Source organism: Sinohyriopsis cumingii, chromosome 4 (genome assembly GCF_028554795.1).
Source record: "Sinohyriopsis cumingii isolate HCF-2022 chromosome 4, ASM2855479v2, whole genome shotgun sequence".
Taxonomy (NCBI): domain Eukaryota; kingdom Metazoa; phylum Mollusca; class Bivalvia; order Unionida; family Unionidae; genus Sinohyriopsis; species Sinohyriopsis cumingii.
In genome coordinates this window covers 39,779,520-39,806,240 of record NC_142964.1, presented here as the reverse complement: position 1 = coordinate 39,806,240, position 26,721 = coordinate 39,779,520, and the positions used below count along the sequence as shown (strand labels likewise).

Below are 26,721 nucleotides of genomic sequence, written 5' to 3'. Positions count from 1 at the left end.
CCTGAATGAAAATGGGGCTGATTTGATGTGTATGGATATGGAATGGTTTACCCTGCGACACAGAGCGTACAAGAGGACAACCCCATGGTCAGCTGGGGAGTTTGTGTGTATGCCTGACATTGACTTGTCCGAACATTCTGATCTAACCATGGAAAGGACAGAATTTGATTTTAAGGCAGTGATTGAAGAGATATTCAAAATGTTGCCTCTGTGGAAATACCCTCCTCCACCATTAGTCAGTACTATATACAAGGTGAAAGCCCTGGTGGCTGTTGATGAAGATGACAAGCATCCATCATTGATCATTTTACCACAACAGTCATGAATTACTGGATGTCTGTTTGATAAAATATGTGATATTGATAATTCACAGGCCTTCTTTTTGGCAAGTCATTTGATTGCAACTTTCTCACCACACTGGTACAAATGACACAACAATGATTATTATTTGGATTACCTAGTCTGGACAAGGGTATCACTGCTGTCAACATATCTGCATTGCTATGTTATGAAAGTGGACAGACAAGTGTTTATCACCACATTTAAGTTGGTCAGAAACATTGTCAGCTTCCTCATACTTGATCTTGCATTTCATGCTTTTTTTCATCTGGCTGAGAAGGCCATCCCTAGGACTTGGTATGCTGTATTGTAAAGGTAGTCAGTAGGGCTACATACTTCATGATAGTGAATACCTTAACAGCCTTTTGTAACCTTGACTTGATAAGAAGAGTTGCTTTCCTGCCATCTTCTCATAAATCCCATAATACAGTGACCCAGCACCTTTTGTTTGGGTCAAATTAAGAAGGCGAGAAAGCATGCAGCACAGGAGTTGCATCTTTAGCTCTCTATACCATCCTCTATTTGTGCATGACCCCATCAAGCATACCAGAAAAGAGATGATGATCAAAGAAAGACTGCAGAGTAACAGTGGCAGTGTGTTGTGGCCAGGTGAATTATAGGCAGCCTTATTCCCCTACCTTCTGCTGAACTGATCTGGTGACCTAGTGGTTAGAATGTCTGCCTCAAATGCGGGAGCTTGTGGGTTCAAACCCTGACCGAGATGTTGTAATGATATGACTGAAAAATTGTTAAAGCTGCATTAAAAAGACACACACACACACATCTTCTGCTGGCAGACCAGGAGGGAGAAGTGAAATAAAGTTTCTTTCATCAAATTTGCACCCTGTAGGACCAACCAATGCTAGACCTTCATGATGAGGTGTAGTAATAAACTGCTAACCCTTGTCTGTCCATGCCTAGACCCAGAGGCATGAGCTGTCTACACCCATTCATTCAGCTTGTGCCTTCAATCTGTTTGAAGTGCACAGTGAATATCCTCCATGTCTGTCAATGGTTTTTCAGACGACTTAAGCCAGGAAAGCAAGACATAACTCCACAGATGTTGACCATTTGTCTAAGGTTTGTTATTAGTTGGCATGCTCGGAACTCTTACAAGATCTTGTGTCATACAAATAAAAGGTGTGCAAAGTTCACTAAACATTCCAGCCAACCGACTCCATTACATTTCAAATTGAGACATTATGTTCAAAGTCCAGACTCATGGAAATAATGCAAATTTCATGACCCAAAATCTTCATGAGTCATTTATGTAATGGAGTCAGTTGGCTGGAATGCTTAGTGAACTTTGCACACCTTTTATTTGCATTACATCATCTCAAAAAAGAGAGAGATGAATCTTGTTGGTCCACTTTTAACAGCCCAGACAGTTTCCATGCCTAGTTCATAATAACATAATCTCAGCCCCAGTCATGAGCATGCAACTTTTGCTGGACTTTCCCTGGAAACTTTTACATATCAGGCAATAGCCAGGCGAAGGAACCCTTAGGGATTCCACTTGCATGTGAATAAATGATCAATCTTTGTGGTAACTTCATGTTGGAATTTTTTTATCCTTTTCATTAGAGCAGACATCATGGTCCTACAGGGTGACATGGATTGAGATTGGATGCTCAAGCATTTCCTCACCTTTTAACTAATTTACTAATGTTAATGTGATCAGATAATATATTTGATGGAGAAAGGACGTTTTTTTAGTACATTATGTTTCTCAGAAAATACTTAACCAGTCACATTACTAATAATCCCTCCCACTGTTCCCTGCAAATGCAAGCATCCTCTTATAGGTTTTGCCCAAGCTTAAATTGGTAACATCCATGATACAGATGGACACCTGACTGGGACAAGAGTAGTTAATCTAAAAAAATTACTTCCCTTCATCTATATGAAGTATTGAGGGTAAAGGTGTTCTTTTTTCCATTCAAGGAGGGCTGGATTTGGAGGTAGCAGAGAGTAATTTCCTAATGTTAATGTGATTGGGTAAGTATTTTTGGTGAAACATAATTTACTAGTAAATTTCCTTTCTGGTATTTACCCATTATGGTCTGGCTTGTTTAATCATACTTAGGCTGTGACAGAAACTTTGTCAATCGGAGCCTCTCTGCTTCTTCCTTCCTTGAGAGAGAGAATGGAACTGTTGCATACACTGCTCCCCAGTAGTCCAGGGAATTGGGAAACACTTACAAAAGGACAGGTAAGTGATGATATAACAGATGTAGAAAACATTGAAGCTTATTTACTGAAGTCTATTTTGATTTACACTTGATTTAATTTATGGGCTGGGGTAATCATCTTAAGTTTAAAAGATTTGGAAATAGTCAAACCATAGTTATTAGAGTTTATTTGTTTTCCTTACATTTTGTAGACATAGGTATCTCATTTTAAGTGGCAGGATGGCATTATTCATTTATAATCAGTCATTTTGTGTTAAGGTTTTAAACTTCATTTATTTTATGGGCACCATTTTTCATGAATGCCTGCCATGTGGTAAATATTACTGCTGAATTTCTTGTATGTAAAACCAGCTTTCATTGGTTATTTACTCAGATATTAAATGACATAGTACCCATTTAACCCAAGAACCATTTTGTTATCACTAGGCAATGTTGCCTAGTTGCCTAGCAATACTAAATAATATGCTCTGCCTCATTAATAGGTGTCTTCCTGGTCTCAAATGCAAATCATCCAAACAATTTGCTCAAGGCAAAAGGCACAAAATGTTGCAGGTCTTGCTCACCATGACCTTTGACCTATTCACCCCAACATCAGTAGGTACCCTTGAAGTTCCTGTCTCAGATGCAAGTCATTCACAAAGTTTGATCATTGTTTTTGTCATAGGGCTTGAGTTATTTTGTGGAAACCATTTTCCTTCGCAAGTCACACTGACATTTAATGTACCATTTAATGACTCTTGTTAAATACAGATGAAATGCAAAACTTATTTGTGAAGAAAATGAGAGACTGTTAAGCACAAATAAAACTTTGAAGTTTAATACTTCCATATTTAAGGACCAAATTTCCATGTTCTTGATGAACAAAAATATTTGTTATGCATTTTTAAACAACAGCATTTTAAAAAAAAACTATTTGTGACATAATAAACAAAATTTAGGCAGAAAGTTACTCTGTTGTACATTCAGCATTTGTTCTTTTATGTTTCTTGGTGTTTTCTTGTTCCAAATTGAAATATTATCGGACCTCACAGACTAAATCAGTGCAGAAGTCCATTCTTCTTTTAGCTAAGCTTCATGAAAAATTCTATGAGAGTTGGCAGTATAGAGCTTGATGATTAAACCTTTAATGACTGTGACAGTAAATAAGTAAATAAATACATTTTTCCTTTCTTTCCTCCTTCCTGCCTTAAAATGCTAGGATCATCTATGAATCTCACTTTATCCTGAATATCTCAAGTTATAAATGCTAGTATCAGATTTGCCATGTAATGCAACTTCTTGAGTCTGTAGTAATCATTAGGGCACAATGATTTTTAAATGTTTTGATGAGTATATGTCAGTGCTGAATAATGAGCCTGACATTTGACTCATTTAATTGTGCCATGTTTTGAGGTGTTAATCATGAAATTAGAACCTAACCTAATCTAACTCTTGGTGACTCAATTTTTGAATTCATGCTATCTTAGGGTGTAGATTGAAATATTTGTAAACCTCAGATGTAAATATTAAATTGAATGAACCATTGTAACATTCTGAGAGTGTGCACTGCAAAATATGCAACTAGCTCTAACCAGGATTATGGTTACTGCATTTGTTATGGAGCAGATTAGTGGCAACATGACCAAGTATAGAAAATTATGTTAACAGTTAGATTTAATCATTTCCTTAAATATTATTTCGGCAGAATGTTTCTTCAAATATGTTACTAAATCATGATACCTTAGAAGAGTAGTACCATTACTTTGCAATTCCTGCCCTCCACGAGAAAATGTTAGCTATGGAGCAAAATGTTATCTGGCTATGTATGTAGCAATAATCAGACAGTGATTTTCCTTTGATATAGGGATTGGTGCCAAATCTTTTGTGTTCCTTAGTTACTATGTCTGCTTGTACATGGTAGCATGCGGACGTCACAAGCCATATTCAATGAATTTTTTGGAAGATATTCAACATTAGAGCAAGTTTCTGTTCTCAGGGAAGCAAACTCCAGCTATATTTCCAGCTTTTTGTTACTCCTTTCTTTCACAGACAAAGTCATTCTATCTACTGTAGAATTACAACATTGTCTTAAAAATTGACACACTTTTGTACTTGCCTGCACAGGTTGCTAGTGTGTCGTCTTGACTTAGGGGTTACATATAATTAATAACTTTATTGCACTGTATAGGTAATGTTTGTACTACAGAAAACTGGCAGTTGTTGTGATTACTTATGTTGACACTACATGCATTTGGCTGTATAATTTCCACATTGGTCAGATGCATACAGATAAGTTTTCTATAGATAATTTATAGTCATATTGCCCACTTCAGAGCTACGATTCAGTGATTTTACCTGTATAGGCAGTCAGTGGGGGCCTTTCTAACTGGTAAGTTTAAACCATATATTATATATATATAACATCCACTTCATAGTTACTGAAAGCAATGCTTCTCTATTGTTACCTGTATCAACTTCCATGTGTGCCTGTTTTCACTGGTAACTTCATATAATGTAGGCCCAATAACATCCATTAGGGGCCATCCATTTAGCACATACACATGGAGGGGGGAGGGGGATTTAACCAAAATGCATACGCTTGCATATGGGGTGGAGTCTGCTGATAATGTATGTACGCCTAGGAAACGGGGGGTGGGGTGAAACCTCGATAATAATTTGTCTAATATGTAACCTGTTCAACTGTTTCAGTTGGCATTTGAATTTTAGTGGACACTAGACAAACTTTTTAAAGTTATGCAGCTTTTTTCTTTGATGCAGCCAGATATTCAACATCGGTGGACTATCTGTTTTATTAACATTGCTGCTTCAACCTGATAAATCATTTTTAGTTCAACCTATAGGCCTGATACTGCAGGGGTTTGACAGTCAGTTGTCTGCGCTGGCTAGTTTAGTAGTTTTCACACGTTTCTTTCTATATTCAGAAAATCTGAAGTAAAAGTTATGCGCATGCTGAAAGCATGTGTTCATTGTTACTTATTCTTGCTGTAGTTGTTCAAACAAATAGGCATACAAACATTAATTATTTGAAATTTACAATGGATAAATGTACACGGAAACACATATGAGAAAATTTTTGCAGTATAAAAATTTATGCAGACACCGTTCATAGACCCTGGAACGTAATAAACCAAACATGTGCTTCGTCTTTCTTAACCTTATTTTGCTGTTAATTTTTCCCATTGAATTCAGACACATAATGATCTGTGACAAATTATTGAATAGTTCAAAAATGTATACAATTTTCGCAATGGAATTACATGTATTATGGATTTACTGCAAGCCCCTATGGTACGATATCAGACAAGTAAACTGTGTTAATACTCTGTTCATGCTGTATATTATATGTTACATTCAGGCACAATGATCTGAGACAAAATTATTGAAAATTTAAATCTTTGCAATTTTTCAATGGAATTACATGCATTATGGATGAACTGCATGCCACGATGGCATGATAGTAAACAATGTTGATACCCTATTCATGATATACATTAGACATGAATACACATATATGTTCCAGTTCTCTGCAAAAAGGAAAATGCTGTCAAAACCCCGCAATAACGCGACCCCACTATTAACACGATCCATTTTTTTTACCCCAGTTATCACATTATAGTGGGGTTACACTGTATATCAGAAGGAAAGGGGGAACCAAACTCCCAGGCCTCTGCATTCTTGATTTGGATTTTCTATGATGTCATGCTGAAGTTCACCATATTCCTAGCAGATTAAATGTATTAGCAGACTGATTGCCCCAAAAGAATCAACAAATACAAATGGAGTGGTCACTTTATCCTTTGGTTTTCAGTCAGATATATGTACCCACTGGGATCGACCACTAGTGGACTTAATTTGCAAAAGATGGAATGTAAAACTCCCAACCTTCGTCTTACTATTCCAGAATCAAAAGACCAGGGCAGTTGATGATCTTTACTTTAATTGGAACAGCTTGAATGCATACACTTACCCTAAAAAGGTGTTACAAAAAGAAATACAGTCTGAGTGTGACATCATCCTCTTTGCTTATCTTAAGTGAGAAAAATCATTGATTAACAACTTCATAAATCTGGCAGCAGAAATTCAACAAAAATAGAGATATTTTCTCATCTGCACAAGCAGCCATTTTACCGAATCAAGTGCTTTTAAACCTGCAAGTTGAAATCATATTAAAAATCCATCATAAACAAACAGTTCTCAAAACAAGTGGTGGAGAGAATTCCCAGAGTGAGAAGGCCATCCACTTTAAAAGCCTACAAGAGAAAGTGGAGAATTTCTTTTTTCACAATGGTATGAATACATTTCTCTGCTTTAAGACATCAATACCTTAAATAACTAACTTTCTGTTAGCTGCTTGAAGAGAAACCGCTCCAGTCATGATAAAAGGATACCAGTCCACGATTTCTGACATGCTGCATCATTATGAAAGAAACAAAATAGGATGGAACAAAGACCTCTCCAATCTTTTGTTTCACATTCTCAATGGTGCTGGCACTGTACCCAGAGTAAAATTAATCATGGGTTCTAACTAGACTGAATAAGAAATCATTTGAACCTCCCTTGAGAACTTCATTGGTTTACCTCTTGGATAAGACCTGCTTCAAGTCTTGTATAAGACCTACTTCCTGGTTGTATTAGCCACCGAAGGCAGGATCAGTGAAATACATCTCATTGATCGACACTGGACCACTTAAAGTTCTGATATAATGGGTAATTGTCACTCACAGCTTTCATTGCTGACAATAGACTCCTTCTAATGGGCAGTCAGTCTTTTGTGGTGAAAGTTCTTTCAAGTCTGGACCCCTCAACTCAAGGTCAGAGCTCTGAATTGGTACCTGTTGAGAACCGAGCTGGTGAGATGAGGGAGATCCTGTCTATTCTTACCTCAAAGACAAAGAAAAAAGGACAGTATCTCAGTGCAGGCTCTATCATCCTGGATAAGGTGGGGTATCTATTTTTCATGCAGAGAATTAACCCAGAATTAGAGGAACTTGTTACACATTTGGCTCTGGAAATTCAGGCTGTTGCAACAAGTATTGCATTTGAGCAAAATTATTCCGAGGCTGAATTTATACAAACCATTGGATGGAGGTAAGCTTTTACCTCAGGGATAATTAATCTCAGAAGGCTTAGTTAGACCTGGTTGGACCTATTGCTGCATTGCAACAGGCTATGTTCATAGGTTGCTTGGCAGCTTCATAAGGATGTGGCATGATGACTTGGCTGGATTTTATAAGAGGGAACAGTTCTCTTTTGCCAAAAGCTATGTCTTGGCATACAGGGCATATGCTCCAGCTGGGTTCTCAATCTTGAAGTTGCCTCACACACGTTTGGGGGCCAGAGATAGTCTCATTAGGGTAGGTGGATGTAACTCCCTGCACTGCGTACCTAGTCTCCCAAGGTTTTATTATTGGGTAACATGTTTGAAACAAAAAACCAATTTTTGCAGTAAATTATGTTTCTTTGATAATACTTACCTGACTATAATACACATACACTGTCCTAGCCTTCCTACAGTTACATCCTACTAGGAGAGCATGCATTACTTACCAGTAGTAACTGAGATACACATTAGATTTTATCACCAGTCCCTATATTAAGGGGAGATCACTCAACTGTATGCGTGACCAGACAAAATTGAGCTCCCATAGAGCTAAAAAAAAAATTTACTGGGAGGGCTTGATTTGTGAGATAGTGGTAGTGCTCTCCTAAGATATTGTGATTGTGTAAGTATTACTGACATCACAAAATTAGCAACAGAGAGGAAACACTAATCTTGAGATTGGTCATATTGACATTCTTGTAAATTTGGTGTTAGATTAGAGTTTGGAAATATATGAATTTTTAATTTTGTTTATTTTTTCAGAGGATGCAACTGAACATGATCTTAACCAGTTTGCAAAACAATACCCATATTGCCTCTATATTGGGTTTGACTCGGTCAGTGGACAGAAACCCAAAGCCCCATGATGTCGGTCTGAACCTCACAGGAGTCCTGATGAAGAATGTTCTGCGCAATCTCATTTATCATACTGTAATTTTAATTTATTTCCAAACCTGCATAAGTTGTATCACCTGCATAAGCATGGTGAGATACAGTAGTCACTTTTCTGGTGATGGTGACAATGTCAACAATGAAATTAAAGTTTTACATGGAAGATTTTGTAAGTCACATATCTTCTCCTTAAATTGCTGCTTTCAAATGAAACTTGGAGATATTATCACCATAGGCTTACAGTTTATGCCATGATATGCTTGGATTTACTGTCTTGTATATCTCATCTACATGTGATGAACAAGGTTAAAGTTTTGTATTAAAGTGTTTGATAGTCCCATATCTTCTACTCTGGGGTCTGCATTCAACTGAAACTTTAAGATAATATTATTGTGAATCTAAAGTTTGTCTTGCCTACTTTGAAAGCTTATTACATCATGGTCAACAGTTTTGTGTGAAGTTTATGAAATTCAGATGCATGGATGGATGGATGGACAGATGGATGGACAGGCAGGCAGGTGGGAGGGAGGGAGGTATAGTCTAATATCCTTTCAATTTTGCCAGGCCAAGTCCCTGAGTGAGGTGGAGAAAAACCTAGACAAAGGTCCCAGCCAAGTTAGCATGATGGAGGATTCACCACCTAGTCATCTGTCTAACCTTCTGTCACTGCTGCATAAACATCTCATCACATACTGTCTGTCTGTTCAGGGGGATGAACAACAGGTAATAGTGTTTAGCTTCCCTTTCATCTGTCTTTTGAGAAGTATTAAACATGTTCAAATTAAGTTCCCTCTGTCTAATATTATGTAGATTAATACAGAAATTGACAGTATTATTTATTTATTGAGAAAATTGTGATACCTTTGTTTTTAAGCTGTTGGTAATGGATACTGCTGTCATAAACAAATACCATATAGCAGTATTTTTTTCATACATCAGATTGGGCAACTGTAATTAAAAAAACAGGACTCTTAACTTTGGCAACCATAATGACTGTAAGTCTTGGGACTTGAATGTTTTTTTTTTTTATGTCCCAAGAGTTATTTGCATTTAATTTTTTTTTATAGCATTTTTGGTGTCCAAGCACTTATAAAAGTTTACAGCTCTTGTTCTATTCTACTGTAATTGTTTTTATTATTTTTTTGCATGTGCATATTTTCTAATTTTTCCATGAAATAAAATAAGGTAAAAAAGACCTTAAATAATTCATGGGGCACTAAGAGTTTGCCAGGCAGTCAGTATTATATATATTGTACAGAACAGTACTTAGACGGTGCAGATTGTACATCCTTGTTTATTCCAAAAAATACTAGATGTAGATTTTGTTTTATTCATCGTTTTTACCAAATCTCATTCTTTCAAATCGCATTTAGACAAGATGTCCAATGCTATTTTATTTATTTTAACCCATATGCTCAAGAGTTACTGCTTTTTAGAGATATATATGATTCAGCAAAGAGATGTAAATCATACAAAATGCCACACATCTTTAATTATACTAGGTGTGTAACCATATACAGTATATTCACATAACTGATCATCATTGGTACATTTTAGTTTTGTGTTTTGGCTTACTGTAACGCAAATTTAATACCTTTCAACACAGTATTCATTCCACCTTTGAGTTTGGACAGGTGGTTGTTTTTGGCATTTCCTTTTGTTTATAATTGGCAGATTTCTCTATTTGTTATCTGACAGGAGACCAGGTAATAGTTTGATCCATGAAACTGGCTTGGGGACTAGTGGGATTTTGTCTTAAAGCAGTGCTGGTACCTGTTTGTTCTACAACAATAATACACACCAGTTACCTGTTGTAAAATCTGGACCTCTCTGGTGGCCTAGTGGTTAGAGCATCTGCCTCGAATGTGGGAGGTCACGAGTTTGATCCCCAGCTGAGTCATATCAAAAACGTACAAAAATGGTACTAACAACTGCCTTGCTTGGCGCTCGGCATTAAGAAGTTAGTGATAGGACTGGTCGGCCTGGTGTCAGGATAATGTGACTGGGTTTGACATCATGCTACATGTCTGTGGCATGATGTCCCAGTGCTAGACATCACTATAAACTGCCACATTGCAGACATCATAGCGTTATGACTGAAAACGTGTTAAAGCTATGCTAAAAATCCAAATCACACATTGTAAAATCTAAATTGGATTGAGCAGGATAAGATGCCCTGCATAATAGTGGTACTAAATTATTTGGTCCCCCAGCATTGATATTGGTCTGATCAACCATTGACTAACATTGTTAATCAATTAAGGATCAACCAGTGACAAACATTGTTAATCAATTAAGGTATGAGCACTTGTTCAGTTGAGTAGCATAACTACCATTGCCAAATAAACAGGTACTTATTTATGGTCGCAAAGCAAACTACGTCGGAGTATTTCAGACATTACAATTATTTTCAGAGCATTTTTTCTTAAGCTTTTTTTGTATTTTGGAGGTATTATTTAAGTTTAATATAATTGTGCCTTTAATTTGAATCCCAGGGATGTACTTCATACAGTGCAAGTCAAAATCTTCAATGTACATGCATTGGTGACATGAATGTAAACATGCTATCTAGGCCTAAATGCAAACACTGAACCAAGCACTATTGTTGTTTGTTCTTGTCATACCAGAAGCACATTTTTTACTTGTCATGTATTCACATTTTCAAAGCAAAATAAAAATGTAAATACTGGATACATTGATACAATATTCTAATGCAATAATGCTTAAACAAAACAGTAATAAACTGAAGACAAAAGGGATAGGTTATTGTTGTAAATGCTTACAGCAACCCACTAATGCTCAACTCTTGTTAAAGATCAAATTATACATATTTGAATTGGGTAGAAATAATAAGGAAACAGAGGAAAATTAAATATATTTATTGACTTTTCAAACAGTTTATAACATTTCCATGGTATAATTCATGATGATAATCACATAACAACTATGGTTATTTTGTATTTTTTTATAAATGTCATTAAGGTCTAGAAAATGCATTGAGCTATTGGTGGGGGAAAAAAATGTTGAAAGTGTCCCAAGACTTATAGTACATGGAAAAATTGCTTTAATTTGTGTCTCAAAATTTATAGGTCATGAAAGATATATATAAAATTTCTTTTGAAAATAATTTAGGGTGTTAATCTTATTATTATTGAACTTTGAATATTAAGAGCCATTAAGGCTTTTCCATTTTTTTTCTGTACAATCTGTTTACAATTTTTGCTCAAAGGTAAAAAGATTCTCATCAGAATTTACAATCAGATAGTTTCAGTAATTGCCAATCATCTCAGTATTAAAGGTTGTTGCTGTTGTGGGGCAATACAGTACCCTATCCTCAAATGAGAAAACTGCCAATATGCACATGTGAATTAGTGGTGTTACCATTCATCATACACTCAGTTGAGTAGTGAATATTATTCTGCATTTCCTGTAAAAATGACTTTTGTTCTTTAATAGTTATTCTTGCTGTAGTTGTTCAAAAAAGTAAGTATCGGAGTGTTAATTATTGAATATTTGCAATGGATAACAGGATGTGGAAATGGGAAGGTTGAAGACCCTGGCAGGATTAAGTCCAGATTTAAACAAATGCAATAAGCTTTGAGATTTACAGTTCACAAGTCAAGCAAACAGTGTGGTGGTTTAGGAAGGCTTCATAACTGAATTTATAAATCAATTAATTTACATACCACTTTACAGGAAAACAGTAGATTATCTATGCCTGCTCAATCATCCATCATAAATACTAGCTGAAACAAATTTATGGACCAAATTGTCAGCAGTTTTGGTCATTACCACACAAGTTAAACAACCCCCACCCCTTACTGTCTTAACCCTTTTTATTTTCTGGCTTCAAATCATTCACATGTACACAAAAATCTGTCCTTCTATTGTTAACTCATGTTGGATCAAAACCATTTAAGTTACAGGGGCAGAGAGATTGGTTATACAGGGTCACACTGTATCACCATCATGTGTGTGCATGCATAAAGGTGACAAAACATTTAATCAAAGGCAACTTTTGGTGATTTAACCCCTTAGAACACATCAGAGTGAATAGTCAAGTAGTGATAAAAAAAATTATCCAACATATTATGTGGGAATACTGTTCATGTTGTCACTGTTAACTAAAAGTCTGTTCTGTCAACTGAATTCTCCATTTTCAGGCAAACCAAGTGACAGAGCTTTTACATGAGCAGCTAAACCTGATGTTGCCACTGAGTTCTGATTTGCTGCATCAGGCAGCTTGCCTTCTTTCGTTTAACAGTGTGATTGTACAGGATCATGTCATAGGTATGGTTAATCCATAACATCATCATTTGTGGTTAGATCCTATATTTCAGTATGTGAGAATATTTAGATTTTATTAAAAACTTTAAAAAAGTTGTTAAAATTTGCATTTATAGTACTTTTAAAATTATTTTGAAATGAACTTGAAAGAATGGGTAATATAAAATGTAATAGTTATATGAAACATATTTCAGTTACCTTTTATACTTGCTTTTAACTTGAGTCCAACTGCATTCTGCACAGACCCAGATTGGCCACCACATAATGTACTGGCAGATCTGGGTCTGTGCAGTTTGTTTGGAGTAATCAGTAGAACAAACCATATTGACTCTGATCTATAGGTGCATTATGCTACAGCAGATCATGATCTGTATTATGTGCAGTTGGACAAAACATATAGATGAGTATATATGTTATAACAGATGTTAAGAAACATCATGGATAAATAACATGTAAACCATTTCGTCAAATTGAATTGGACTGTTTAATATTAATAACGGTTTTATTGATTGCCATGCTTGGAATAACTGAAAGGAAAACTGACAAAGCTAAAGTTTATTGTTGACTCTGCTGAAGATACAATGGTAATTACAGAAAAAGATGGCAAATAATGTCATCAAAACACATCATAAGGTATGTTCATGCTAGTAAATCATCAAGTTGATCAGTTTTTAGATTCATTTCAGTTAAAGCTTTAAAAAGTTTGTTGATATAAATTTTGGATTTTTTCTGTTGTTCAGGGATTTATGCATTGCAGACTGATTTTGAAGTTGCATTATTAATACAAGACTTAATTTCTTACAAAAACTTGCAGATGTGCATAATTTAGCATTTAATTAATAATTTATTAGTTTGAAAAAATTAAATTAAAAAGGCAAGTGATGAAAGAAAACTTTAGTAGTTAATGGTTGGAGGCTTCAGGTGTGTGAGAGGAAGCTCTTGTTCTGATCTAATAAACATATATGGTAATATAGTAGGGTTGGATCAGTATATCTTTAGTAAATGGAACATTTCTGTGCAGTATGGCCTATGTTAGGCAAATTATATTTGTATTGCTAGTACATATTGTCTGTTGGAGGTTGTGTACTGTGATATGTATCTAATCAGAAATAAGCTGCTGATTCCCAACTTTAGTATATGGCATTAATTTCTGTGGTACCAATGATAAAATTCATTGGGAAATTCTGATGCCAACTAAGTTAATGATGCACTTGTTTTTATAGATGTGCACATGGCCCATTTTGTAGCTATTCATATTTCAGAAGGATACAGTCTCAGAGATCATTGTTTCTGATAAGCTTGTGTGTTTTCCAGATAGCATGATACTTTAAACAGCCAGATTCAGTCACACAATTATTTTTGGACCTGATACATGTTATATTTCAAATTGAAAACAATTAAATTATTATATACTCCAAAACTCTACCCGCTGTCAGAGTTGTTCTGATGCCAAAAGCCAATTTAAATTTTGTAAAAGTGTTGTTGTGAGTGTATAGCAAATAATGCATTGGATTGAAGAGAGAAAGAGAGTTGAAAGTAATTTACACTTGACAATTATGTGGTATGATATTTCAGACCTTGATGGCAGTAAGTTTTGCCTCATTTATTTATTCTCAGTACTGATATAGTTATTTATGTATTAGAATCACATATTCAGTTTTTCTTTTCTATCAGTCTAAATTACATGCAGTTTGGCTTAGCACTGCAGTTTCATTGCTGTTTGATTTTTGTTGAATTAATTTCCAAGCTATATATTTCAGAGTTGTGACGATTTTGGTAATGCTTTGAAATAGTGGCTATCATAAGATAAGACATAGTTGCTGCATTGTACATACATACATACATACATACATGCATGCATGCATGCATGCATGCATACATACATACATACATACATACATACATAATGCTGAGATCATCCTGTTTGGCACAGATGAAAATTGCTATAGCAACCCAACTAACTTAATGTTTTTTATTATATATTCATAAGTACAAGAGCATGTAACTTCAGTAGATTGACTTAATAGCTAAATACACCACTCCCTCGATAACTCGCGCACATCGGGGTCCAGAAACATCAACCACACTATAAGTGAGGTGCGAGTTATTGAGGGACCTATAAAATAAGCCCAAAACCAATAAAGTGATTGACGACATAAAGGAAAAATAAGGGGGGGATAGGCAGATTATACTGTTGAATACTCACTTTATAATCGTTCTGAGATTAACTGTGAATAAATATCTCTTCATAATGGTGTACTTTGTTTATTATTTCCTCATAGGGCAACATTAATGTCAGGATAAATTACAGTATATTGAGGCGATCATCGAAAACATTATTCAACGTGGTTTCCGTTCGCTTAACATGTGTACCACTTCACACATTGTGTATACTACGTAACTAATTTTTATGTTGAATTGGATACATTCTAGTTTTATTGTTTGATCCAAATTGGACGTTTTTTATATACAAAAGATCAACTCTTTTCGAGAAACAGTGTTGATCTAACGATATTTAGATAGATAGATTTGAATGCGATGGAAGTAAAATGGAAAACAAAAAACAAGGGTTATTCAGTACTAACATATTTAATTGGTCTACAAATTTAAAACAATGTAAATTAGAACAAGTTAATACTTGCCGTTTGTGCCACGCTTGACAAATATCAATTCACTTTTTGAAAAAATCAGTTAATTTTTTTTGTTGTGTGTTACTCCATGGTTTCTCTGCTGCCGAGCAAAATCCCTCAGATTTGTCAACTGCACGAGCTTTACATAGTCAACATTTTGGGTCTCCAGCCACCTTATGGCAATATCAAAATATTTGATTGCTTCCTGTGCAGAGGGGTGGGGGGGGGTGCAACATCGGCATCTGCATCACTTTCAACACTTGTGTTACTCCATTTAGAATCGTCTTCTGCTGCAAATTTGTTCGTTATAAAATTAATTATAGTTTCATCTGACATGTATTTGGCTGTGGGGCAATCATTGTCAGCACAAATCCACACCTCCATATTATCAAGAGAAACGCCCATCTCACGACCATGAGTCTGTACGAATTTCTCCGAAACAGCCTCAGCATTAATGACATCAGTTTCACTGAAACCTTCGAAGTCACTATCATCGTCGCTGTCTCTGTTACTGTTTTGCTTTACATCAAAGGCAGCTCCAGCACCCCAGGTCTCTTGTAATCAATTTTGTTTTTAATGCAACAAACACTTCCCCAAGTTGTTGATCAAAACAAAGCCGGCATGTAATTAGGTTCTCACAGAAGTACTCACGGGTTTCGATGTGACGGTCGATTGACTCTTTTCATGTTTTCAATGAACAGAATATGTTGTGATTATAATGTTTACACTGAAACGGAATTAAAGGATTAGAACGTGACTTTCACACATGAAGACGTTTAATTGGTGTTTATTTCATTCTCTGTTGCCACCTGTTAGCATTTACCAGAAGTTTTCATTGATCGCTATTTCACCAGACTGTTTATTTACAGTATAATGACAACTATTTATCATAAAAACTTACATAATATATGATATCTTTAAACAGAGGTCTCGCTAGGATTTTAAAAGTGGGTCTTTCTGCCTCTGAATTCATTCACTAAATATCAGTACATTTTCTCACTCGGCCGCCAGTCAAAGCCTTTGAACTAGCTGCCTAGCTGTTGCATCATGTTCTTTTTTTTTTTAATGTACTCTTATAAAATGGCAACAGTACATCAAAGAGTCTTTCAGTCACTGAATTATGTCATTGTAAATATCAGCACAGTTAACTGATCAACACATTTTCCCACAAAGCAGGTGGCTGAAACAGGACCAGCAAATCTTTGAATTTTCCCGCGCACCTATTACATGTGTACGGAGGACTCCCGCCTCAGTGATTTTCTGTGTCCCAGATCAAAAATTGGCATCAAAATACGCGTAATTAAGCATTTTCAAGATCTCTGAAATTAATTCTTCTTTAGAACTTGAAAATTTCAAAATATGGATTATATTTTTACAGACATTAATCACCATTTTCGATGATAAGACGAGCAGTGTATCAAGGTTTAATTTATCAGTTCTTATCGTAATTTTTTCCTGTTCAGCATATTTTAAAGATATTTTAAATACATTTTCTCTGGAAAAAATCGGGAGCCAAGACCGACACCGTGTTATAAGCGGGATCGCGAGTTATCCGGGCGCGAGTTATCGAGGGAGCAGTGTACATACATGGTTTGAACTATGTGGAAAATTGCTGTTGAATATAGTTAATTTTCATAGCTAGTTTCAACTAGGATTTTTTTCTTCTTCTGTTTGTCTGCATCAGATTTAGATACTCAACCAAGTAATTAAATGCTAAGCACAAATGAAGTGATATGTACAGTTTTGATTTAAAAGCCATGTAAATAATACAATTGTGGTAGATGTATGGTAGAATTTTGGAGTTTGCAATTTCTGATTCATTAGAAAAGTGAAACACAACTTGTTGATGTACCTGGGCTAAAAATAACCGGAGAATCTATTCTGAGAGACTGAATCTAGATGTTTGAAGTGTCATACTAGTTGGGAACATCCAGTCTTAGCTGGAAACAATGTTTATTTAGGAAGCAGTTTTCTTCTGAAGTGAGTGTGACTTCTGAATGGGCTCTTTGCTTGACCAGATAACTGTCTGAAAATAAATTGTATGATGTGATGATGCCTATGAGTTGAGATCATTTTGACCTTGTGCCATGAAATCTTACATAGCTTTATTTTAAATATTTTAATTACCTACTATATCTTAATTACAGCATGTTTTTCGACAGAATGGTAGAGATGCCGACAGAGACATGTTTAAGACTGGGCCTTTACTTTATTTTGATGCTAATTATATTTCATTTGAAAAAAAAAATTCTCTGGTGAAATATTGATTTTTTCTTAGAGTTGCTGTACAAGTCCCCCACAGGGTCCATGCTGTTCCACATTATCCATGCCTTGTTGCTTCTGCCCCTGCAGATTGTGTGCCCTCTCCTGACAGCACTTCTGGCCCTCCTGCCTCACCTGGATCACATTTGCAGACTTCTGCACCTAGAAAGGGACCTGGAGCAACAGGAACTAGAACAGGGTAATTTTGGAATGTTTTAACTAGAGGATGATGCAATTTCACAAGTGATATTATAGAAAAGAAAGACACAGCATTTCCTTGATGGTAGCATTTATGTTGTCATCAACAGTTCTGATAAAGTTTTGGTTCAGGTGTTTCATTTGTATATATTTTCCAAACCCCATGATGGAATCTGCTCCTGATTGGAATGATTCATTATGATGCAAAGACAATTCATTCTGAAGTACAATCAGTAGGTTTACAGCAATGCTTTGAGGATGGGTTGGACATGCAGGTCCTTGCTTTCTTTTTAATGACAATAATAGATACACCTTCCTTATTGTTGATTGGTTGTTATTGTCACGCTGGGTGGGTTTTTTGGTGGAGATTGACCTTGTATTTGGTAGGCCATCATTAACAAACACTGACATCATAGTACCATCATCTCATTGGAATTGTACCTAAATAAATAATTTGAATCCCCTAATTGTGCAAGCATCATTTAACTAAATTTCCATTTTGTTTGAGAAATTTTAAGCTTTTATTGGGTAAATGTGCATTGTAGTTATGCAAATGAAGTGGAGTCTTTATCTAAATGTGTTAAAGGTACACGATAAAAACAAGTCCCTTTTGCCACATCAGCCCATGTTCAAATGAAGCATTATTTTCCTTAGAGGATGCAGCCAGTCTCTGTTTTTAGTTCTGTTTGGTCATAACCAGAAGAGCTTTTGGAATGGTTTGTTGTCCATCTTTCTGTTAGCACAAGTTTGTTATCACTACTCCTTCTAATCCTCTTGGAAGATTGCCATGAAACTTCACACACACATTCATGCTATGGTCTGAACGGTCCTAAATGAAAATGGTCTGCTTGGACAGACAATATGGCCACCATGGTAGACATCTTGAAAATCTGATCGCTATTCCACCAAACTTCATATATGGCCACCATGGCAGCCATCTTGAAAATCTTGCTATCCATCTTGAAAATCTTGATATCGCTACTCTTTCTACATTTATGGTTATATCAACAAGGTGGTTCATTAAAAGGCTTTGTATGAAATAAAGTATGGCTGCTATGGGAGCCATCTTGAAAATCTTGTTATTGATACTCATCCTGCATGGATGATCATATCAGCATGGGGTTTTTCACTAAAAGATTTCTCGTGATATCTAGTTGGTTCTAAATGAAAATGTTGTCGATCTAATGTCCAGCATGGCTTACATGACAGCCTTCTTGAAAGTCTTGTTATCCAGTTTGAAAATCTTGTTATTGCTACTCTTTCTACATGGATGCTGAAGTCAACATTTAGTTTCACTAAAAGACTGCTTATGATATCTAGCTAGTCCTAAATGAAAATAATGCCTTTCAGACATTCAATATGACTGCCATTACAACTATCACAACTCTACCTGAACAGAAAGTCTTATCAGTGTAGGGTTTTCACCAGAAGAATTATGATATCATGTTGGTCTTAAATGAAATTGGTGCTGATCTGACAAACAATATGGCCATTACACATTGGCGATCTTGAAAATCTTTGTTGTGGCTACAACTCCCAATTGGATGGTAGTATGAACTTGAGGTTTTCACTAAATGACTTCTTATAATATCTAATTGGTTTTAATTGAACATAGTACAATATGAAGTCCAATATGGCCAAAAACAGCAGCTATCTTGGAAATCTTGTTTTTACTCCTGACTGGAATGGCACATATTGAAAATATTGTTATTTATACTCCTTCCAAATGGATGACTGTATCAAGATGGTGTTTTCATCAAAAGACTATTTGTGATGCCTAATTTGTCCTAAATGCAAATGATACCAGTTGTACATCCAATATGGCTGCCACAATGATTGTCTTAAAAATCGTGTTTTCCAGAATAGATCCTGAATGTAAGATCATTATCACACAGGGTTTTCACCAAAAACACTTAATAAGCATGTCTACTTTATCTGAAATGAAAATGGTGCAAATTTGACATCCAGTATGTATACCATAGCAGCTAATTTGAGACCTTGTTTTCATTGAAGAATATCATAGATGATTTCAGCACTTAGCAGGTAAAAGGAAGAAATGGTCTTGAATCTCTGGAAATTCTTTTCACCTAGTAGAGCATTAATCTCTTCAAGGGACTCATACATTTTTGTTATCTTAACAGGTGAGAGTAGAGTAGAAGGCCAAGAGAAGATTTCAGGGTTTTGGTTGTTAGATCTGGAGCGTACATGTGCCCTGCTGATTGGTCGCTGTTTAGGCGGAATGCTGCTGAGTTCACCACTGTCAGTTGAGGAAACCATGTCAGATCCCTGGTTGGAAAGTAAAGTTTTTGGAAATGGATTGTCTTGCCTGGAGGATGAAGTCAGTCTTGGTAATGTTAAAATAAAGTCATCTGTATTGTCTGAGATTGAGCTGATTTTTTTTAAATGCCACAGGGTGGAGCACACTGTGAATCACATTAAATTTGTGGGGTCTCAGTTTTCATGGTTTTTGTGGGCAAGCAAAATTTAAAAGAATTTAAAGTCATCACATAAATCAAGCTGATAGTCTAAGCTTGGTCCCCTCCTACTGTATGATATGGTAAAGCATCAGGTATTTGTTTCTCCACTACACTGGTACAAATAACATTCTGAAATATATCATTTGGATGTACCTAACCTAGACAAGAATATTATTCATGTCAGTATGTCTGATTCATTCTGTTATAAAGTGGACAGTCAAATGCTTAATGCCATATCTGAGTTGGTCAGGAATGCAGTGTTGACTTCTTCTCTACTCAACCTGCATCTCTCACGATCTTTCACCTAGCTGAGAAGACCAAAAGTGAGCATACCAGGGAACTGGTTTGATGTATTGCCAAGTTAGTCAATAGAGCTGATCACTATGTGTTAGTGAACATCCCACCATAAAGTGTGTGGTGGAGGTGTTTTGAAAACTGGTCTCCAAAATTTGTATTTTTTTAACTTTATCTGGTGATAAAACCAGTAGAAAATTGAGACCTGTTATCGGCTTGAGCGGACTTAATTAGTTATTTGCTGTGCAAAAGGAGAAAGAGAAGTGCATGTTGGGAAATATTCATCCTTTTATTAGTGCATTCATTGTGCTCCTGAATGCTCATTAATTTTCTCCTCCTCTTGCCTATTCTTCAGATGTTAATACAGTTGGGTAATGTATTTGACTGAGAAAGAAAATTTGTAAGTAAGAGCCTTCTACCTCATTAATCCAGCTCTACTAAAAGGAAAAAAAATCATCTTTTTTTGTGTATCTTATGTAGACAAAGGGAAATAATTCTTGCCTATTAGCTTCTCTTGCCACTGCCAGGTGTTGTTAGTTTTTAGCTTCACTGCTGTACTAGTAACATTGTACATATTACCTCCAACAATCCAATCCATCTTAGTGTTGAAATTGGACCATCTAACTTTCCTTTTAAATTTGTTGTATAGGACAGTCATTCTTCTGCAGGTTGTATAAATTACTGTTACACTTTCAGCCAAATTTGAATGATTTTTCACCTTTATGGACTTTGTCTATTTAAGACCACATTTCTCCATGCTATCTTTAACCTCATGTTGTCATTTATGACATTGACTATTTTCACTTACTCCATTAGTAAAGGAGATGGCATTGGCAGGTTAAATCATACCTGCTAATTCTGCCGATTTTTGGGGTCTTTCCACACTGTCTCCCCGATTTCATATTATCTCCCAGTTTTTGCAGAGAACTCCCATTTATTACACTTTTCTTCAGTAAATAGAATGTTAAGTTTAAACATTATTCAAATCAATTTATGAATGTTTCTAACCTTGCAACAATACTAAAATCAGAAAATTAACCACAACAAACAATAAACCACAACAATAAAATTGTCAGCAATTAGTTTTAATCCCAAGAATAATCACTGTGATGCTGTAACATCTCCATTCCCACCAAAGAAACTTACATGGATGAACACTGTCATTACTGTACCGCATATACAAACATTAATTACCATCACTGAATTAAAAGAAGGAATAGGGAAATATACCATGGTACTTATATGCCCTCAAAATATTATTCAGAAAACAATGTTAAATGCCTTTCAAGTTCAAGAATAAAAAAGGGATATAAAATGTGGGAAAATAAGTTGTCACATGTACGGAACATATAGCTTGATACTGTATTTTAGTACCGCTAGTTACAACAAAATAGGGCATCATTTATTTGTCAATCAGTTACTGGTACTTACATAACATGCACTGTAGAACAAGATTTCTTTGAATTATGTTGGAAGATTGGAGGACCATTCCTTTTAACACAATAATTGCAATAAGGATTAACTGTTAATTAGTCATGCTGACTTTCTTGCTTGTTTAATTAAGACTAACCTTTAGCTGTTGTGCAGTTTGGCCACAGCTGACCAGAATTTGAAAAGGGGGCACATCCTGGGAGACAAAAAGGTGCGTCACAAGGAGAAATTTCCTTTGAAAATTTTACCCATGTTGGAGCTGGAAGATTGGTCAATATTTAGTGAAAATGAGGCTTGAGAATGCTGCGAGAAACCTCCTAATTTTAGGTCCCAGTCTCCCCATTTTGTCATTCAATCTCCCTACTTAGTTTTTGACAAGTTTACAGGTATGAGTTAATAACATGCTGCATTGCTAATTTATTCTTTTTTTATGTGTTTTTTTGAATATAAATATTAACTAAATGCACAAATGCATAAGTTCAGAGCATAGTATAGAGTGCATAATTGAAGTGCATAGAGACAAATCATGGCTCATGCAAATGCCTCTTGTTTCTGGTTAGAGTCGGAAAACAGGATATCACCCCTCAAGCCCTTGCTTCATGGCTGAAATGGGTTATATAGTCTACTTACTCAGAGGTCTCACAAGATCAGAGAATTGCTTCATGAAGATTACCACTCATGAGATTAGAGCAATCCCAGAGACTTAAATTCAAACATAATGTTTCTATCTGAGATATAATAGAGGCTGTTGGCGTGCAGAGTCAGTCTGCTTAAGTTTTTATCTTAGAGATTTAGCTTGTCAGAGGCAAACCTAGAATCTGGTAGGTCTGGTGGCAGCAGCCCAGATAACCACTAGACCCAATTAAATCAACACAGCTTATCAATATTAAAATTTCATGGTTAAGAAGATTTCAGTAATCATCTTCTTAACCATATGTAGGGGTCACAGACCAAGTGACCCTAGGCTGTGCTACTTATGTAATTAGGAGAATGGATTATCAGTCTTACGGAGAATCTAGCCATCATTTCCTCGAAAGATACTCTAGGTAGAGGTCAGATGCTTCGCATTCCCTTTTCATATTTCCTATTCTCCTAATGTAATGTGATTGGGAAACGCATTTGAAGAGAAAGCAAATTTTTAAGTAAATTGTGTTTCTCTGAGAATACTTATACAATCACATTACTTAAAAAACCTATCAATCACCCCTCCATGCGAGCATCCTTGTTAGTATATCACTAAGCTAAAAGTTAGTGACACCTGGCGGTTTCAAGGGGAGATAATGGGCAAGAGTTATTGCCAATTGTCAATATAAGCTAGAAGATAAAGGCAGTTTTTGTCATTTATTTGGGCTGAATTTGCAAGGTAGCAGGCTAATATTCCTAATGTTCTGTGATTGGGTAAGTATTTTCAGATAAATATAATTTACATAAAATTTTCCTTTTGTTGAAAATACTTACCTGATGACATTACTTTCTTTTTTCCCTCGAACAACAAACTTAAAGATCCATTTTAAAGTAAGTAACATGTTAATAACCCTCATTCTACCCATTTATTATTGAAACTTTCCTAGAGATCAGCAAAGCTATTGGATAGATCATCCTCATTAATGTTATCTTGTAATGAAAAATTGGTTTTTACAAGTCCTTTTTTATTTTCACATTTAAAAAAATAATTATTAAGTTTTTAATATTTTGATGCACATATATTTTTGTATCTAGCTGTAATTTGTACACATAAATGTATTAGCTAAGTATTAATAGAAGGAAACAAGAAAAAGCATAAGGTATTCAAACATTAGTATTACTAAAACTTTCATAAAAAACTTAATTCCTTGTCAAAGCATGTCTTGTTATTTTATCCACACATGTATTGTCCCAATGAATAACATGACTTTAAAATATTTGAAGCACATTTACTAATAAAACACATGGTAAATGCACTAATTACAGCAGAGTATTTAAGGTCACACTTGATCTTTTTAAAAAAACTACTGTATCAATATCATGTCAAATATATAATCCTGAAATTGTTGGATTAAATAAGTCCATCATTATCAAAGCCAAAGATAATTAGGTCTGATCTTTCAAATATTTTCACATCATCTGCAGTTATCAATTCAGCATGAATTTGCTTTGTTAATATGGTTTTAAGGTCCACTAATACAGTACACTAATCTTCATACTACAATTTCTGCATAGCTTTGATTGGTTTAGACTTAATTTTGGATGCAGTCAGAACTTCGATGCATTTGTTGTGATTTCTTCACTCTTAATGGGAATAGAAGTACTGTAATGACACTAATTCTTTGGACATTTTAAGTCTTGGGACACACTTAATTATTTTCAAAACTAATTTTTATGACCTATAATAGTTGGGACATGGAATTATAGCAATTGTTTCATGTACTGTAAGTCTTGGGACACCTTATAAACATTTTTGTTGTTGTTTTCATCAGATTGTTCATCATATTTTATCAGTCATAATGGTTGTTAAGGGACCATCTTAATGTTATTAATTAATATAATTTGTTTGGAAGATAAATATGTAGTAAGATTTCCTGTTTTCTAATTTCTGGCTGTTTCAGATATGTATGATTTCATCTGGTAGTGACAAGTATTGAGCATTAGCACAATGTTCATGAGTAATTACATTTTCTGACTTTAAAAATTTAAATACCAAACTCATTAAAATGTGATAATAGTAAAAAAACAACAAAAATAAGTGTTTGGCACATGGCTGAGATTAATAGTGACCTTGTGTACCACATGTATATTGAAGATTTTTAACTTGTCCTGAATGAAGTACATTTGGGTTTTGAATCATCTGCCACTGCACTAAACTTAGAAATGTCTCATAAATACGGTAAGGAAGTCTCAGAAATAATGCTTTGAAAATGATTGCAAAAATAATGCACTGGTAGTTAGCTTTGATGTAAGTGACCTTTAAACAACATGCATGTTTACTTGTACAACTATTATGTAGCAGAAGTCCATAAAAGGACTAATGTGAAACAAAAGGCTACAGGAATTACCTTTGGATGAAATTCCATCTTTATATAATCCAGTTTCAGGCTTAAAACAATTAATTGGCCTGGATTTCTGTTGGAAAACAAAAGATAAATCCACCAGTTATTATTACAAGGATCTGCCAAAACAACCAGCATGGCAGGATCATTCTGAACACACAAAACTTAAATGGATTGATGATCATCTAGGCAGGTCTATAGTAAAAAGTTTAACATATATAGTGGTCATGTTTTAATAAGTATATGACAGTTATGTGAATATATGCTGTTTATGTACCTGATATATTTATAAATATTCATTACACGTGAGCCTTTCATATAGAGTTATCACTTAGCATGTTTGCTTATATCACTGAAAAATAGTATATTTTGAATGTGCACATGTAAAACAAAGAAAATAGCACAACAGTGGCTAAAATGTGATCCGGAAGAATGAGATTTGGTTAAAAAAGAATGAATAAAGCAAAATCTGCATCTAATATTTCTATGAATGAACAAAGATATAAGAGACGCTAAGTTAATAAAGCAAAGAAAATGCATTCTGTGACACAACTTTTTTATCTTGGGGTCAAGGTCTTTAATTTTTGTGTTTGGTTTTGGTTAGGTTTTTAAGTTGAAGTGAGATGTTGGACAAGAGTTTTATCAGCTTTGCAACATGCTTTTGTAAACAAAATCTATGTCCATTTCAGAATCATGTGTGTCTTCAGTGGCTGAGCAGCTAGTTGCTAATGGAAGCAAGGAGGACTTTTACAGACATTGTAATGAAGTGTATCACCAGACCCTACTGGAAAAACTTGGCACTATGAAACACAAATTAGACCAAGAAGTGCAGGTCCTTCTGGACTTCTGTTTTCTAGAGGTCGATTTAGATGTGATGGTTCTTATGTATGATGTAGCTGCCAGGCATGGTAACTATGCAGTTTGTTTTATTTTATTTTCACTTTAATGTGCTAGATCTCCTGAATTTTCCAATGATACAGAAATAGTATTCTTATTTATGGTATTATTTGTCTCAATGTATTTATTATCCTGTCCACTTCGATGGCTCAACTTTGGCAATCATTGTGGCATCTATGTGCTTGTTTGTCCATTCATCGACACCCTATATTTAGGTCATTGTAAGTTTTTTTTTTAAGACTAATGTCAGTTTTAACGTTGTTAATTTCTAAATAAATGAAAGCAGGTTTGACAAAATGGAAGTCTTGTATTATTTATTTGCTGTTGTGAACATATAACTTGCTGAGAAGAGCACAGACCAAGATTTGTGATTATACAATGGTCTGGCAGCAAAGGGTCTATGTTTTTTTGTTATGCATGTGATATCAGATCAACAGCATGGACCCTGATCTGCTGGTGCTTTATATGATAGGTAATCTGGGACTATGCTCTGTAAGTTGGGTGTACATTAGATACTGGTAGATACAGTACGCATGGTTGCCATAAAACTAAATTGCAATTGGGCTGCAAATGTGTTTTTGGTGGCCTTGAAAAAAGCTATGGTCTTTTCCAAAATGAAAAGGGGAGGTTGAAGTTTTAGAAGGCATTTCTTTAGAGATTCCACCACTAACTAACTGTTAATTTGCCTGGTTAACA

The 26,721-nt window shown here is 35.2% G+C and overlaps 1 protein-coding gene across 1 annotated transcript in view; it reads left to right on the top strand.

Moving 5' to 3' along the window:
• The window catches only part of LOC149801022 (putative E3 ubiquitin-protein ligase HERC1), a 263,061-nt gene that overhangs the window by 44,564 nt on the left and 191,776 nt on the right, over positions 1-26,721 (top strand). Inside the window, exons 14-20 of the mRNA XM_089955047.1 lie at positions 2,426-2,551; positions 8,395-8,562; positions 9,088-9,246; positions 12,687-12,813; positions 17,719-17,901; positions 20,042-20,248; positions 25,818-26,036. Coding sequence (XP_089811173.1) covers positions 2,426-2,551; positions 8,395-8,562; positions 9,088-9,246; positions 12,687-12,813; positions 17,719-17,901; positions 20,042-20,248; positions 25,818-26,036 — 1,189 coding nt within the window. The remainder of the gene's footprint in view (positions 1-2,425; positions 2,552-8,394; positions 8,563-9,087; positions 9,247-12,686; positions 12,814-17,718; positions 17,902-20,041; positions 20,249-25,817; positions 26,037-26,721) is intronic.